Genomic DNA, 16,435 nt, shown 5'->3' with positions numbered 1-16,435 from the left:
TTAAATTATCTCGAGCCGCAAAATGGGTTGTCTTATAAAAACCTCCTTATTTATGTTATCACTTTAAATTCATACATGGTAGTGTAATGCATTTAGTGCGTTAAAACTTTAAATCGATAAAATTTGATCAAATGGTAAATGTTTTGTATTAACCTGATTTATTTATTTTCTTGTTTCAGATGAAGTTTTTCCCGCCAGTTATCCCGATATAGTCTCCCCGTGTCGCCGTGCGGCGGCGGCGGCGGCGGGATGAGCGCGCACGCGCTGGTGCTGGCCGCGCTGTGCGTGCTCGCCCTCCACACGCAGGCGCACTGCCCGCGCTTCTGCGATTGCAAGTGGAAAGGCGGCAAGGAGTCCGTCCTTTGCCGCGGGGCCAATCTCACTCGCCTGCCCGACCGCCTGGACGCCGGCACGCAACTCCTCGACCTCACAGATAACCCACTAGCCGCCATCCCCCGAGATGCTTTTCTCACCGCCGGCCTATTAAATCTTCAGAAGATCTACGTCACTAAATGTCGTCTTAAGGCATTGGATCGGTTTGCGTTCCGAAAATTAATAAATTTGGTCGAACTCGACCTTAGCTACAATCAGCTTAATGCAGTACCATCTCATATTTTCGACTCTGTCCCGGAATTGCGAGAGTTAAAATTAAGTGGAAATCCAATACAAAGAATTCTCAACGAAGCGTTTGTATATGTCCCGCAACTTGTAAGATTGGAGTTATCTGATTGTAGAATTGGAACAGTAGAACCCAGAGCATTTACCGCTTTAGAAAATACTCTCGAATGGCTTAAATTAGATCGCAATAGAATATCAGACATAAAGTCATCCACTTTTACAACGTTGGCAAGTTTGCACGGCTTAGAACTAGCGACGAATCCGTGGAACTGCACTTGTAATCTAAGACCTCTACGAGAATGGATGTTGAAGCAAAACGTTCCATTCGGACTGCCACCGCATTGCAGATTCCCTCCACGACTGGCCGGTCGCTCGTGGGAAAAAATGGAGGTGGACGAATTCGCTTGCGCTCCAGATATAAAACCCGAAGAAACAGAGTCCACAGCTGAAGAAGGAGATAATGTTACCCTAACGTGTCGTATTGGAGGAGAACCTGCACCGAGAGTGCTTTGGTTTTTAAGAAACCGAGTTTTAACCAATGTTTCTTCCAGTAGTGGGCGACGTGGATATTTAGTTCGCTCGAGAGGAAACGTGGCAAGTTTAACTCTAGTTTCGGCTGACTCACAAGATGCGGGATTGTACACTTGCGCAGCTGAAAATATTGCCGGGAAGGCGGAGGCAATTGTAAAATTAGCTGTCGCTAAACGAATGGGAAGAAACGCCAGTGGAAGTTTTGCTCTTGCAGCTGGTGCAACAGCAGCGTTATTAATTTTAACAATTTGTTTATTATTTTTGGGTATCAAAGCCGCACGCAAAAAACCTCGAGCCCACCAAGCTGCATGCTCACGTCACCGAGCCGATAGTTATGAGAAAATTGAGATGAATCACAAAATTAACAATCATTTGAATCTCGCTAATAATGTTGAAATTGAGAATCCAACTCACAGAAGCGAAGCGGTCACTGTTATGATAGGAGCAATGAGGAAAAGAGGTGATTACAGAAATGTTCCAAGTCAAGACACAGAAGATGAAGCGGAAACGTATGATGAAGATATGGAAACACCGACTCCAAGTTCAGAGGTGCGAGGTGCGGCAAGCGCCTGGCGAGGTATCCCTCAACCCTCTTGGCCTGCTCCTAGAGAACTAGTTAAACCTGAAGAAACAGATTTACATATTCCCCGCTTATCAGAATATAGAGAACCCAGGTAAATTAACGCCATTTGTCTAAATTCAAGCTTTCCTCAACATCGTATGTAAATTTGTTCTCAGTGATTTTTTTTTCATTTATTTGATATATTTTGTGAATTTGTGTCAATAAACAAATGTTCAAACAAACAATCAGTATTTTTTAAGAACATTGTTAATAATTATAAATAAAAAAAATAATAGATAAAATACTGCACAAATAATTCTACTTTTTTGTAACATGTCATTATCTGCCTATTGAAATGCGTTAGATTCAAAATATATATCAGAACATTTCTTTTGAAAAACACAAAAACTTTTGAAACACAATAAAAAATATGTTTTTTTTAAATTAACGGTTTGAAGATTATTCTACTAAACAATCATTTTATTTTCAGAATTGCCCTAACACCGGAATCGATTTCATCCTGCAGTCAAGTTTACAATACGTACAATAATACAGAGTCTCAAAACAAAGTGAACAACAATACAAACGATGTCTTACCCCAAACCCATAACATAAGAAGACAACTTTTACCTTTATCAACAACATGTGTCTATTCACCAAACAATGCTATAAGTAATCATTTAACCGATGATCAAAACAACTTATCATCCGAAATAGATAAGAACTATCCAGATCTCCTAGAAATTAATTCTTTGAATGCAAACACAACTGAATTAACAAACCAAACGAAGCCCGCATACTGCGGAGAAGAAGGAAGGGATAGTTATTTTTACACTTTGCCTAGGAAAGGAGCAGTCAACATGAGAAACCACAATAGCAGACATCACCGAGATTCTGAGTCAAGTCAAAGCCCTTTACTTCCTGAAAGTAGATATGGAAGTAGTGGAGGAGAATCCAGTATTGGTAGCAACTCCAATAGACGTTTATCGATTGAATCTTACTCGCAATACGCTTTATCTAATGGAAATAACAAATCAGGGCAACGTTCAAACAGTTTTTTAAACCTTGCATCATCTTCTGTGGTTCGAGGCGCTCCAAGTTTACCAGGATCTCCCGCTAGTGCCACACCGCTTTTAGAAATACGTGGTCTATCACGATCTGAGTTGGCAAGAGCTCCGATTGTCCCGAATACCGCAATGCCTTTGACGTACGACTACCATGCTGCTCAGTTAGAACGGTTTTTAGAAGAATACAGAAGTTTACAGGAACAGTTGTGTAAAATGAAAGAAACGTGTGAAAACATGAGTGGAAGCAGAGACAAAAGTGTAAGTGCGCGTTTCAATGAATCTTCGATGTTCAGTAATTGTGGCGTTACTCCAACTAGCTCGGACGATAATGATCCGAGGTCTATTCTGAAAGGCAAACCGACTGTGGCTGTAACGGCAACATCTGGATCGTCGACGACTGGTCCTCTCTCTGACTCGGCTTCTCCAGTTGCAGTTGGTAATGACCTTAGTAGAAGTCTGTCACCTTGGACTTCTAATGCAATCATGAAGAGGTTAGGTAGTAATGGAGACTTTTTCCGTAGCTGAAATCCGTAAGTCATTTTTACAACATTAAGTGATAAAAAGGAATAATGCACGGTGAAGATATATTTTAATGGTGGTGTGCCTAATCCGTTTTTAGATGGATATTAAATGATCCTAGATCTTCAATAAAGTTACTATTACTCAGTTTATTTGTCAATTATTTTTGCATTTACTGATTGTAAAAACATTCATTCAAATTATAACTTGTAAAATAATTCGTGGTCAATACAAAGAAATTCATTAAATGTATCGGATAAGTACGTGTACGATACTTCATGGTTAATAAATCAGATAAATATATATTGGCATTGTTCAAATACAAATTGATCCCACAATCTTCAAACCAACAATAATATAATTATGCTCATGTCGAAGAGTACACGTGATTTCGTTTTTTTTTTTAAATAATTCCACAAAAATTTTTAGACAAAGCTCTGTTAAGTTAATTTTATTGTTTTGTGTTTATTGGAACAATGTATGGAGTTGTAAATTTTAAGTAAAAATTTCACTCATTTGACTAGTCACATTCTTTCACTTGTTCATTTTTTAATTTGAAACGTAGCCATATTTATCAATACCAATACGTAATAACATTTCATATCATATAAGTACTTGTACATGTTCAATTATTAATAATTCATTAGAACCTCTTGTGTACATGTTTTCATGAACTTGTAAATATCGTTAAAATAAAAATATTTTATATGAAGTAGGTTGTTAGGGGTGTAATTGTGATCCTGAATTATTATTTTGTGATTCATGACTTGTAGGAAAATTGTTTTTATATTTGGAAATATTGTAAAGTTTATATTCAGAAATTATAATGTTTAGGTAAATCGTAAATAAAAATTCTTACATTTATTGTAAAACACTTTGATATTTGGCTAAATGTAATGAAATAAAACATTTTGAAAATGAATGCATTTTTATTGAGAATTTTGAACAGAAATCAGTTTTCATGCAATTAACAAATATTTATTTTAATTTATGTACAACTCCACTCCACTAGCCCGACCCATTGATACATTCCGGAAAGTCAAATTTAATTTAATATTTATGTTTCTTTTATTTTTACAAAATTTCTAATATTTCCAAATGTTTGTAAACAAAGTTGGATTTCACTCCCTAAAGAGTTATTCAAATTAAAATCCATGGCAACAAAGAGGTAAAAATCTTTTGAGAAGAGATAAGAAAGTTATGGTTTTTACAAGACATGTGAACTTTCATTGGCTATTTTAAGATAAAAAATAAACAGTTGGAAGAGTTGAGGAAATGTGAATGTTTGAAGATAGGCAAAATGGTAAATGTCACACAATGTGTAAAATAAACACTTAAACCAGCCAATTATGGATCATAAGCCTTGTAAAAGCTTAAACTTCCATATTTCTTTATCATGAATCGGGTTGTGGTCCCTTGGTTAGTATTGTGGACTCATTGATCAGAGGTCTGAGGTTCGAACCCTTCGACTATTAGACCCTTCGACCCTTAAAACCTAACCTGATACCCCTTTTCTAAAAGTGAGTTATTTACAACTGGTTGGAAATGGACCTAAAATTTATTTTTTTTGATAAATTATTACAAATATTTAAACAAGCGCCGTGGCAGACGGTGAACTGTGAATCTGGCGTCGCGTGTTCGATTACCGCCAGTTGCAAGAAAAACTCAATTGGTCTGGCTGTTATGGTGTATTTTTCATTACCTTCTTCCATATCCCCTCTATCCTACCTACTGACAAGCCTCTTAAGAGAGGCCTAGCGGTTTATTCCTTTAAAATAAATAAATATATTTATAAAATATATTATGTTGATTTATTTTGAAGGTGTTTTCCTTTTCTGTTGCTAGATGATATATGATTTAAGCTCAGTTCATTTTTTTATAAACCAAGTCATTACATCTGAAATTCAAAAGCTTTACCTTAAGTAAAAATAGAAACAGAAGGAGGAAATAAAAATAAATTAAGAGGAAGAAAAATGAAAAAAAAACATTTAAAACATTAGTAAAAAATATGTCGGTATTTTATTTTATTTGGGAAACTAACAGTTTTACATTCATATTTATAGTAAACAACATATATTTTGTTTACACCCAGAACCAATAACAAATAGTAGGTGTTCACAAATAGTACAAAGTTAGTTTAAATGTTATAATAAGTAAAATAACTTTGTTTTTAACCACTAATAGTGTTTTTTTTTGTTTTTATATTTAAGCCCTTTTTATACCACATATATGAAAATGGCAGAAATTCCGCATATAAATAAATTTAAAAAACAAAAAATTGAACTTTATTGTTGGATTATATATTGGATTTCTGTAGCCATTCATCTTCCCATCGGCATATATTAAGTAAGATTTTTTTAGCGCTGTACGTATTTTCTGCAAATTGAGAAATGCCATTTTTCTGATCAGCACTATTTTCAGAAGGTAATTATTAAAGTTTTTAGTACGAAAGTGGCCTGGTTGTTCTTAGCAGCAAATAGAATTGACCTTACTGCACCCGAAAACGCCAATATCTTTTTCTTTCAAAGTTGTGGACTGGCTACTTCCTGCAAAACTACGTTCATATTTGCTTAACTCTCCCTTCGCAGTAATGTGTAGCTAGTTCACATTGCATCTAATAACTTTAATATCTCTAAAAATATAATAATTTACAGATTAAGATTTTCAGTATTCCTTCGTTGTGCATTTACGTATCCGTTAAATTACTGTTTTATTAAATAATATAATTAATGCTTATTGGAAACAGAAAAAAGCGTTTTGTCAAAAATCGGAGACAAATCACGAATAAAATAGAAAGTTTACCAATATTTCGCCTGTTGCGGAGTAAGTAATAATAAAAGAGTGATCCTAATATATAATTGTCTAACACACTCTTTACGTCTTACTCTCGATAATACAGGTACATTCGGGAGCAAGAGACAATTTTACTTAATTAGTAACTATCCGACTTTCGTCAAAGGCGGTTCTTTTGCCCGCGCCGCGAGCATTAACGAGTTTATGTTTTTTTCATGTTTTTACCAATTAATTTAAAAATATTATCGCTTTCGACTCCAACTATAAGTGGTTGAAGCAATTGCCTTTGAATAATTTTTAGTAAATATTTATGTGCATGTCTTATCTTCCCATTAAAAATACCAGCTGCTATTTTTAATAAATCGGGTTTTTCTTCGTGTATGTATCTTTTGATATATATTTTGGTTAATAGTACAAAATTTTAACCAATTTTTCTTTTGTCCAGTCTGTTTTTTGGTTAGCTGGAAGATATTGCTTTTAGCAATAAGTCCGCTAAAGAACTTATTTTTTGTACTTAAAGTTTTAGATAAATAAGCAAAATAAATAAATACTCAATTTTTCCGATTTAAAATCTCTAATTTTTTTGCATGTGCAATGACTACACAGCACCGTAATGCGCGGATGTTTTTGGGACAGTAAGAGAAAGCTTAACACGAATGAGTCTGTCTCAAAAAAAAATAGCGCAAAATGGTTGCAGAATATTATTTTTTATCATTTAGTTCCTCTTATAACAATTCCGATACATCTTGGTATAAAATAAATAATATTTTTCGAGAAGTCGCTCGTAACAAACGCCGTCGTGAATTTATTTTCGCAGCGTACACGTGTGAACTGCGGCTGGATTTTCGCATTGTCCCAGAGCAGCGTTCTGTCCTGCGCGGTTGAGGCAGTTCACGGAGCTGAGACAAAACAATATTGTCATATCTATTGTTATTGTCCACATGCAAACTGCCCTTTATACACAATGCTTTTCAATATCCGTAGTAAAAAGTGCAAAGTTATTTATACGACAAATACTGTACACTTAAGTTAAACAATTGATTTATAAAATTCATTACACTCCTCGGATCCATAACACTTGTAAAAGTAGCCGAGTAGACAAATGGTGATGGGCAAGCAAAAAAAAATGTAAAAATAGCGCTTGTTAAAAAGCCAAGTAAATTAAATTACGTATTTTCAAAGTGGGGCACTTACCAGTGCTCTCCCGAGTTTGGAATAAACCACAGGATGAGATTAAAAAACAAATTCACTTTTGTTTCCCACTTCTCTGGAGAGAAAGGGTGTTCACAAAGTGACTGTGGCCTTTGACACTTTTGTGCGAAATTGCCAAACAGTCCAATAGTTAAATTTTTTCATTTGGACTTTGATTTGTATGGAATTGCTACGTGACAGAAAATTTAATAGCTTTAAGTGCTGTAAAACATACTAATATAGTTTAGTAGAGCATGGATATTAAAAAGTAACGTGTACAATGTTTTTTCAGTAAAGCAACAAATTTACTATATTATATTATATTATATTATACTATATTATAGTTTAGTAGAGCATGGATATTAAAAAGTAACGTGTACAATATTTTTTCAGTAAAGCAACAAATTTACTATATTTATTTATTCATTTTTTACATGTTCACAAATTGACTATTTTAGCAGTGACCGTTTAATGCTATAAAATAATAAACAACAATAAAATATAAAGTTTATATTTGAAGCACTAACTTTGTGGTTATTCATTATAATAAAATAAATAAAACAACTTTGTTTTTAACCACTAATTTTTATTTTTAACCGACCGGTTTCAAAGCAAACAAGCTTCTTGTCAAGGTTTACGTAACTAATGAATTGATTCCTTTTTATTTTATTTCTATCATGTTCACTAAATACTACACGTAGACCCAATAAATCAAGTGTTTTTTTCCTTACACGGGTGGTAATCTGATATCATTATTTTCGAAGTAAGCCAGGAGAGGACTAAAAAAAATATTGTTTATTTGGTTAGTAATTATTGTTTTCTTATTATGAATCACTTTTTTAATTTCTAAGATTTCTTAGTTGTCTAATTCTAATATTTTATTTTCAACATGAAGTACTTTTAATCCAGTGTCTTTATTGAAGTTATGATTATTTTCTATCAGATGATTTGCGAATTCAGAAAAATTATTATTATTTAAGCATCTTAAGTGTTCTTTTAGAATTATTTAAACGTACTTTATTTATTTATTTATGACAATAAAATAAATAAAAGTACGATAAAATAATTCATAATTTACTCAAGAGTTGTCAGTAGGTCGCCGCCTAGTAACAACATTATTTCTTTATGTTTTATATATACGGCCTAGCGGATCAAAACAATTATATAAAGACACATATGTATAAGAAACTGAACAAAAAGAACATAAATTTATGTAGCAAAGATAAACAAGGGGTCGGACCCTTTTAGAAGTAGGACCCTTCAACTCTGGAACGATCGTTATTTGAGTGAGACTACCGGAAGTATAACTAAAATGTTTTTCCCTACCATTTTCCATGCTTATGATTTCAGGAGAATGCAGAATGCAAGTCATGGAGGGCTCATGAGCTACCTGCATCGCATCAAGCTCTCCGAGATCGACAACTACCCATGCGACGATAAAACTCCTCAAGATGTCCCTCACCTGTTGATTCATTGCCCCTTTTTGAGCTTACAAAGATATCAGCTGGAGGCGTGATACAGAAACCTGGGTGAAAATCTATGCGATATCCCATCGGTGATAGGTAATAATGAACTCACACGAGAGGTAGTATCGTACATGGTCATTATAGTTCAGGCAATTGGTAAAATAAACCAAAGTAGGGAACAAAATGTCGATGACTCCTCTAGTGGAACGGAAGGCTTGACTACGGCTGGCTTCTTCTGAAGAGTTTTAAGTGGTTTCCTCTCCACATAATCAAATGCTGAAAAGTTCCTGATTGACTCACATTAGTATATACCTCCTAATCCTAGCAGTTTAGATAAATTTAAAAAAAAAATAATTGAAGAAAAATTTACTTTTGGAAATTTAAACTTGTACATTATAAGCAAGGTAAGTAGTAATAAAGCAACTCCAATATCCATCAAAATCAAAATCTTCTTTCTACCCAGATATTTAGATATCACCCTGTATTTTTGCATGCTTGAGTTAACACGACCTAACTATATTTTTTACGAATTGCAGCAATATTAAACTGCAACCAAAGGTTAGAATATCAAAAAGTTGCATTCATAAAGCAGCTTTTATTAAGAAACCTTGTGAAAAGGGGTAAAATAGATGACTTTTCAGCATCAAAATATTTACCATGAGTCGTTTCTTTTTTAAAAGACTTAAAAAATTGCCATAGTAAACATGTACACACATTTTTTTGTTTTATTTATTAAATTCTAGAGAAAATTTGTTTGTATTTTTATTTTCACAATCCGAATCAAGAATTCGCAACTTCAATTTGAATCTAGAAGCTTTTAAATTGTAACCCACTAAGGAAGTATTTGTTTTAATAATACACCATTTATAATATTTGTATGTAGATATGTAAGTTAATCCAATCAATGTATCTTTATTATCATAAACATCACAGAGTGAGTTAAATGATCACCTCAATCATCCAATGGCATGTCATACGCAATGTACATACCTCGTCATTCTCTTTCCCCACCTAATAGTGCATAAGGCACTGTATTGGTACACCAATCGCAGCGTATCTCGATCATTTTTGTTACATGAAGGTAAGGTGATCAGTCTTACGCTTTAGGTACCAGTCTAGGGACTATGAAATATTCCAGTGTAAAACACCCTTTTCATATCAACCATATCGGGAATCAAACCCGAGACCTCTTGCATGGTAGGCAAATGCGCTGACAATTACACCACGAGGCCGACATACATACCTAGACTTTCATATTTCCCTCTTAATAAAGTTTTCAATCTCTCGAAAGATGTTTTGTGTAAGTCTATGTTCAAATGTTTGTAGACAGGCTGAATTTCCTCCCAAGAGAGTTTGTTATTTATTTTTTGTAATATTTGGATAACATTAATTTAACATATATATTTTCTTTTTATATTTCATATTCTTTTGTTAATGACAATATTTAAAACATCTCTTGTAAGGGTTGTCTGAGTTTTTTATTTAGTTTTGTCTGGTAGTTATTGTATAATTTCAGTCCTTGGTTATTTAGTCTCAACTGTCTTTGCCTTAGAATATTGTATTTGATATTATTATTATATTTTTTATTTTTTATTTTTTTTATTTATTAATAAAACATATAAGACATGAATATCATGATATTATATTCCCAGGAGTTGTACGAGAAAACTCATTTGGGACGGTACATAAAAAAAATAGTACATTTCTTGTAACAATACATAGTATACATTTAAACAATAAAAATTTAAACAAATTTTAACAATCTATGAACTTAAAATTAAAAAAGGAAAGAAAACATTTAAACAATCTGTGAACTTAATATTAAAGAAGAAAATAAAAACATTCAAACAATCTGTGAACTTAATATTAAAAAAGAAAAGAAAAACATTTAAACATTCTGTGAAATTAATATTAAAAAAGAAAATAAAAACATTTAAACATTCTGTGTTCTTCTTTCACATTCTGTTTTCTCACATTCTGTATTCTTGTATTGCGTCCATGTTAACTACTTTTTTTTTTAGGTTTTAGTTCTTCGACTACAATTACTTCGGTGGCTAGTTAATGAATATTTTTTGAGGATTCCACTGTAAAGAGTTTAGTTATTTTTAATTGTTATGTTTAGATTTAAATTTATTGCAACAGAGAGGGAAAACACTATTGAGAAGGAAATATGTAAGTCTAGACATTTACATAGAATATTTAAGTGTAACATTCACTGTTCTGCCTATGTTTTAACATCGTCATTTCCTCAGCTCTTCAACTCCTTTACTTCACAAATAGAAGAGTCGAGACAATATTTTTCGTCTTGTTTAGCACAATGCAACGGTTAGAACCACAGTTTGACAAGTCAACACAGCACTCGGCTATGACCGTAGTTTGGAATATCGGTTCAGAGGTGCGGTTTAAACCTTACGTGTAAAGGCCAGACATATAAAGATGTTGTTAATTGAGAAGAAGTGGTTGAAAATATTCTCTGTTGCAGGTATAACCTGTTCACCGATTTAAATTTTAAAAATATATTATTTCAATAATCTTGTTATCAGATCATCATTGTCGTTTACCTTTCTGTACCCAATAGTGTCTTCTTTGCAGTCTCAATCCTGGGGATTGGTTTACGGCAAAGTCCTGCATCTCGTCCTCTATTGGTCTCTATTCTCTTCAGCCCTCTTCAGCTCGACATATGAGGCGCAGTTTAAATCTTCGCACACTTGCTCCAAATATTTCCGTCGGGGGCGCCCTCTGTAATTTGTCCCCTCAGCCATTCCCTCTATGATGTTATGCAGGAGACCCTTATGGCGTATAATGTGGCCGACCCATTGGGCTCGCCTCTCTGAGATGGTTTTGATTGGGTGCCTCCCTTCTACGATTCTGCTGAGAACCTCGTCATTAATTACGTGGCCTCTCCAGGAAATTCCTTATAGTGTGTTACACTGAATTGGTAATTTAACCATTATTATTATGTTTATTAAACTAAATATTCTACCATATAGATGTGTTACTATTATTACTTTATTGTATTATTTTGTATTTATTTTTACTATCAATTTATTACAGAATTATAAAGTAATTACCATAATTTTTTAATAACACATTGCCATGTTGTATTAAATAACTTTTCTGCATTCCATTTCTTGACATGTGTAAATTTTTATTATTTATATTTTTTTATTATTTTGTAATAGTATATTGTTTTGATTATTTTGTATATTGTTTAAAATGTTCATAAATGTTTTTGATTTGTATATAGAAGAGCTCCGACTTAACACGGAATTTTAAAACAAGTCGGGAGATAAAAAAAGTAAATTGTGCTATGGTGAAAATGTGTATTTTGTGAATTGAAAAATATTAAATATATAAAAAATCGCTGGATCATTTTCTTTACTTTACTTTACATAAGTCTTGCTTTATGATTTATTTATTTTATTTAATGTAACACTTTTAATTTCAAAAGGCGGTGTATCAATTTACTATCTTCAAATTGAAATTCCTAAATAATACTATGTTGATTTCAATTGCGTACTATTTATTGACTTATATCTGTATTCTAAATTCTTATTTTTCTAACTTCTTCTAATTTTAAGATTTTTTAAATATAACTTATCCGAAAAAAATTACTTGTGTTCCCTCCACTGCTATATATTATGTATGTATTATTATGTATACTTATATATTTTTTACTAATATGTAAAATTGTCGGACTCGTGGTGTAGTGATCAGCGCGAATGCCTACCATGCAAAAGGTCTCGGGTTCGATTCCTGACGAAGTTGAAATGAAATATTTATTTAAAATGTGTTTTTATACTAGAATATTTCATAGTCCCTGTAATAGCACCGCAAGCTTAAGACTGATCATCTTACCTCTATGAAACATTAATGATCAAGATACGCTGCGATTGGTGTACGAATGCAGTGCTTTATGCACCATTAGTTGCGGAAAGGGAATGACGACGACGATGTACAGATGATTATTTTTACATTTTTATATTTTTCTGTCTTTATATTTAAAAATGCACTTCTGTTTTTTTCCCTGCAATATATTTATGTACGTATTTACTAAATGTAAAGTATACTCATATATTTTATACTAACATGTAAAGATGTTTTTTTGGTATTTTTATTTTCATTTTTCTTCTTTAAATCATTTTTATTTTTTGCTACTTTTGTGTAAAATACATGTCTGTCTTTATATGTTTGTAGAACATGTAAAAAGCCTGCAAAGTGTTCAAATAAAAAAAACCGGTTCCGGGCCAATGAAATTTTGAGGTATTGAACCACTTTCCATTTTTAAAAAAAACACAACAGGCCAAGGGGCCCAATAACAATGATGAGTTAAGGCACAAAACGCCTAGGCATGAGAAAAACTTCATAAGATTGTCGTGTTTTCACCGAGAATCGAACTCGAAACCTTTTCTACGTGAGAGCCGTGTATCTTAGGTGTTACACCATGAAGGCCACGTTTTTTAACTAATTACACGTCAACCCTGCAAATAACTTAACCCGGGACCTCAAGTATAATGAGCACATGCATCACCTACTTAACTTCGAGGCAGACTTTTATTCTTGTGATTTTCTTTTTCACAATTTTTATTTCAGCAGCCATCTAGTCGAAAACACTTTATTTTAAAAAGTGCTCTTTACTCACTCAGACACAGAAAGTATAAAAGATAAATAATTTGTATCTTTTGTCTATGAAATAATCAAATAATCAAGTGATCCTTGTAGCTCCTTTTGTTCTGTAGTTTTCTCGGCCTAAATCTGTTAGTACCGAATGATATCTCGAACTTTCTCCTTTTCAACTTAACTGAGGAGAAGATAATTGTCCCAGCCACCTAAACTTTCTAAGTGTCCGCACTTAACTCCTGATTTCCGACTTGTTCCTGTAAAACTTCTCAGTCAATTAAAGTAACAACCTTCCCTTTTACAAGAACTATTTAGATGAACACTTTAAACGACGTTCACTTTCTTTGATCTTGGCAATAAATAAAACAAAAAGAAAACTACAAACCACAGCGTGTAACATCATCATTTCGCTAATAATGAAACATTTACATGCGATGATAATAAATAGTAATATTCGTGGAGCAATTACAGTAATAATAAGTGAAGAGCTAAATTAACTGGAATCTATGGTAAAAGAATTATACGAAGCCTCTAGAAAGATTGGTCTGGAAATGAATATAGACTAAACAAAGACTTTGAGTCCAATACCTAGCAACGCACGTACCAGAAGTAAAACTATTGGTGCTGTTGTCGAGTAAATTTACCTTGGGTATAAAATCAAATTGGAAAAATTTAATCAAACTGCGGAACTGCCTAGATGAATTGGATTAAGTTGGGCTGCGTTTGGAAAGCTAAAACACATTTTCAGAAATAAGAAAATCACAAATAATCTGAAACCCAAAGTCAACAACTCTAGTGTTCTGCCGATGGCAACATACGGTCTTAAAATTATGTCACTCACTGCAAGAAGTGTTCACAAAATTAAGTGCTCTCAGCGGTCTATGGAAAGACAAATGTTAGGCGTCTCCTTAAGAGACCGAATAAGGAATAAGAAGATAAGACGCCGTACAAAGGTGACTGATATTGCAGAAAGAGTAGGAAGACAAAAATGGCAGTAGGCGGGTCATGTGGCGAGACAAAAAATTGATAGTTGGACCCCCAGAACACTCCACTGGAGACTTTACGAAAGTAAGGAGACTGCAAAGGAGATTGACTGACGACGTCGTTGAAATCGTGGGCCATGGATGGAAACAGAGTGCCCAGGACAGAAAAATATAGGAAAATCTGGAAGAGGCATATATCCAGCAGTGGAGAGAAACAGGCTGATAAGAAGAAGAAGAATTACTGCACCTAGGTTTTATTAGTTAACCGCTAAAATCATTTCTTTAAACCTTATCCATTAATGCTACATATAGGCAAGTCGTCATGCATTCTGTTGAGGGGTGGACGAGGTGTTAAGAATACCTCGTCCTAGGAGGAGGAAAATTTGTGAGTGGACTGATGGTTAGAAACGAAGGTTGCGCAACTCCACTTACCTGCTGACGATGAGACGTAATGAGCGCTGGAACCTGGCTGGTGAAGCTGGCGGTCGTGCGACGCTGACACAGTTTGTATGGAGCTGGTAGTCTAAAAGGACGCAGGCACAACTAACTTGATGAGAGATAATTTAAGCACTTTACTTGTTTGATTCCGGCAATCACACGTAGAATTATTGTTACATGGAGTACGCTAAAAATGGGAAGGACGGGTAGGTAGGTTGAAAATTGCCCCGAACACATTCAAATAATATTATAATGATTTAAGTGTACCACTTGTCTATTTTTAAGATAATAAAAAAAAATAGATAATTAATAAGAGCTAGTGCGGGTGATATTCATCCAAATAGGATAATAAATAAACATATTTAACTATTTACAAACTTCCTTGGGGATAAAATAATAAGTATCTTGGGGCAGGTCATGTTATCTGTTACTTTTTTAAGTTTTATTATTTTTTGTAATTATGACGCCTAGTTTTATCATTTTACGAAGATTGGTCGTTGAACTAGCCCCTAGTTTGCCCGTGATTCCTAACCAATGGGAGAGTCTGAATTCGCGCTTTCATTGGCCGAGAAGTCACGAGTAAACGAGGGGCTAGTTCAACGACCGATCTTTGTTAAATGACGAAACCAGGCGTCATAATAATTACGAAAGAGAATAAAACTGTGAAAAGTAACAAGTAACGTGACCTGTTACAATCCTCGCATGCTTGCACCAATCACTACAATGAGAGGCCGATGTTTCTCCACTCGATTTCTTTAATCTGCATTTTTACCAAATTATTTTCACTGTTTATAACCTCAAAATTGACAATCATTACTTTTCGTATCTAGCGTCATTCATTAAATCCAGAAACATTTTTGATGTTATTGAATTGAAAGGTTGAAATTTTACAATCTGTCATTTAACGGTATACAGTTACAAAATAGAGCAAAATAATACATGTAGGTAAACACATGAAACAGTACACCATGAGGCCGACTAATCTCACAGGATTTCTTTCAGCAAATTATTTACCCGTGAGTAGAAGCTAAAAAAATTTACCGAACCGAGTGGATTGGCACGACACGTGTAAAACAGGCCCGTACGTGACGGACTCAATCAACTATTTTTAGAATAATAATATAAAAAACTAGACGATATTCATTAATATCTTAAACAAGTTAAATAAAAGACTTTTAAAAATTATTTAAAAAATACCACTAAGGTACCAATGATTTTTTTTTACAATTTAAATTACCCATACATTTATGTTTATAAATACCCAAGCCAAAACGCTATAAAGTTGTGAATAATGCTTCATTATAATAAAATAAATAAATATACCTGAGAGCAGCCATCTTCAGCTAACTTCATCCACCCGAACACACAATACTTTTTAATTGAATAGTACCTACTACGGTTAATTATTTATTATTGTTAAAGTCAAACGCGGGAAAATTAAAACAAAATCAAAGTGGTAAGTTTTGAAGTAAAAGTATTTTTCACGATAGAATTTTTTGATTTGTTGAAATCCTTCCTAAAATCTTATTCGAACACCCAGATTACACGCATATACTTTTATCATTATAATTACTGAAAAAAACACGAAAGTTTCGTGTGTTGTAATTGGGTTTAGATACCCCGCGATTTAAATCAGTAATAAAAATT

At 33.5% G+C, this 16,435-nt stretch overlaps 1 protein-coding gene across 2 annotated transcripts; it reads left to right on the top strand.

Annotated features, from left to right (window-relative positions):
• The first annotated feature begins 206 nt into the window (after positions 1-206).
• LOC148272563 (uncharacterized) lies at positions 207-3,879 on the top strand. 2 transcript variants are annotated; one of them, XM_088239872.1, is made up of 2 exons: positions 207-1,823; positions 2,202-3,879. In XM_088239872.1, the coding sequence occupies exons 1-2, from the start codon at positions 250-252 to the stop codon at positions 3,301-3,303; spliced, it is 2,676 nt and encodes an 891-aa protein (XP_088095998.1). In that variant the 5' UTR covers positions 207-249; the 3' UTR covers positions 3,304-3,879. The 2 variants fall into 2 exon arrangements, with proteins under 2 accessions (XP_088095998.1, XP_088095999.1); XM_088239873.1 differs by having other exon boundaries at positions 207-1,726; positions 2,202-2,311.
• Positions 3,880-16,435: the final 12,556 nt, after the last annotated feature.

Source organism: Micrasema longulum, unplaced genomic scaffold, assembly GCF_059751315.1.
Source record: "Micrasema longulum isolate JH-2025_06_02 unplaced genomic scaffold, ASM5975131v1 h1tg002290l, whole genome shotgun sequence".
In the NCBI taxonomy this organism is placed as follows: Eukaryota; Metazoa; Arthropoda; class Insecta; order Trichoptera; family Brachycentridae; genus Micrasema; species Micrasema longulum.
The sequence above is the reverse complement of the archived record's forward strand: the minus strand, read 5'-3'. Positions and strand labels throughout refer to the sequence as shown.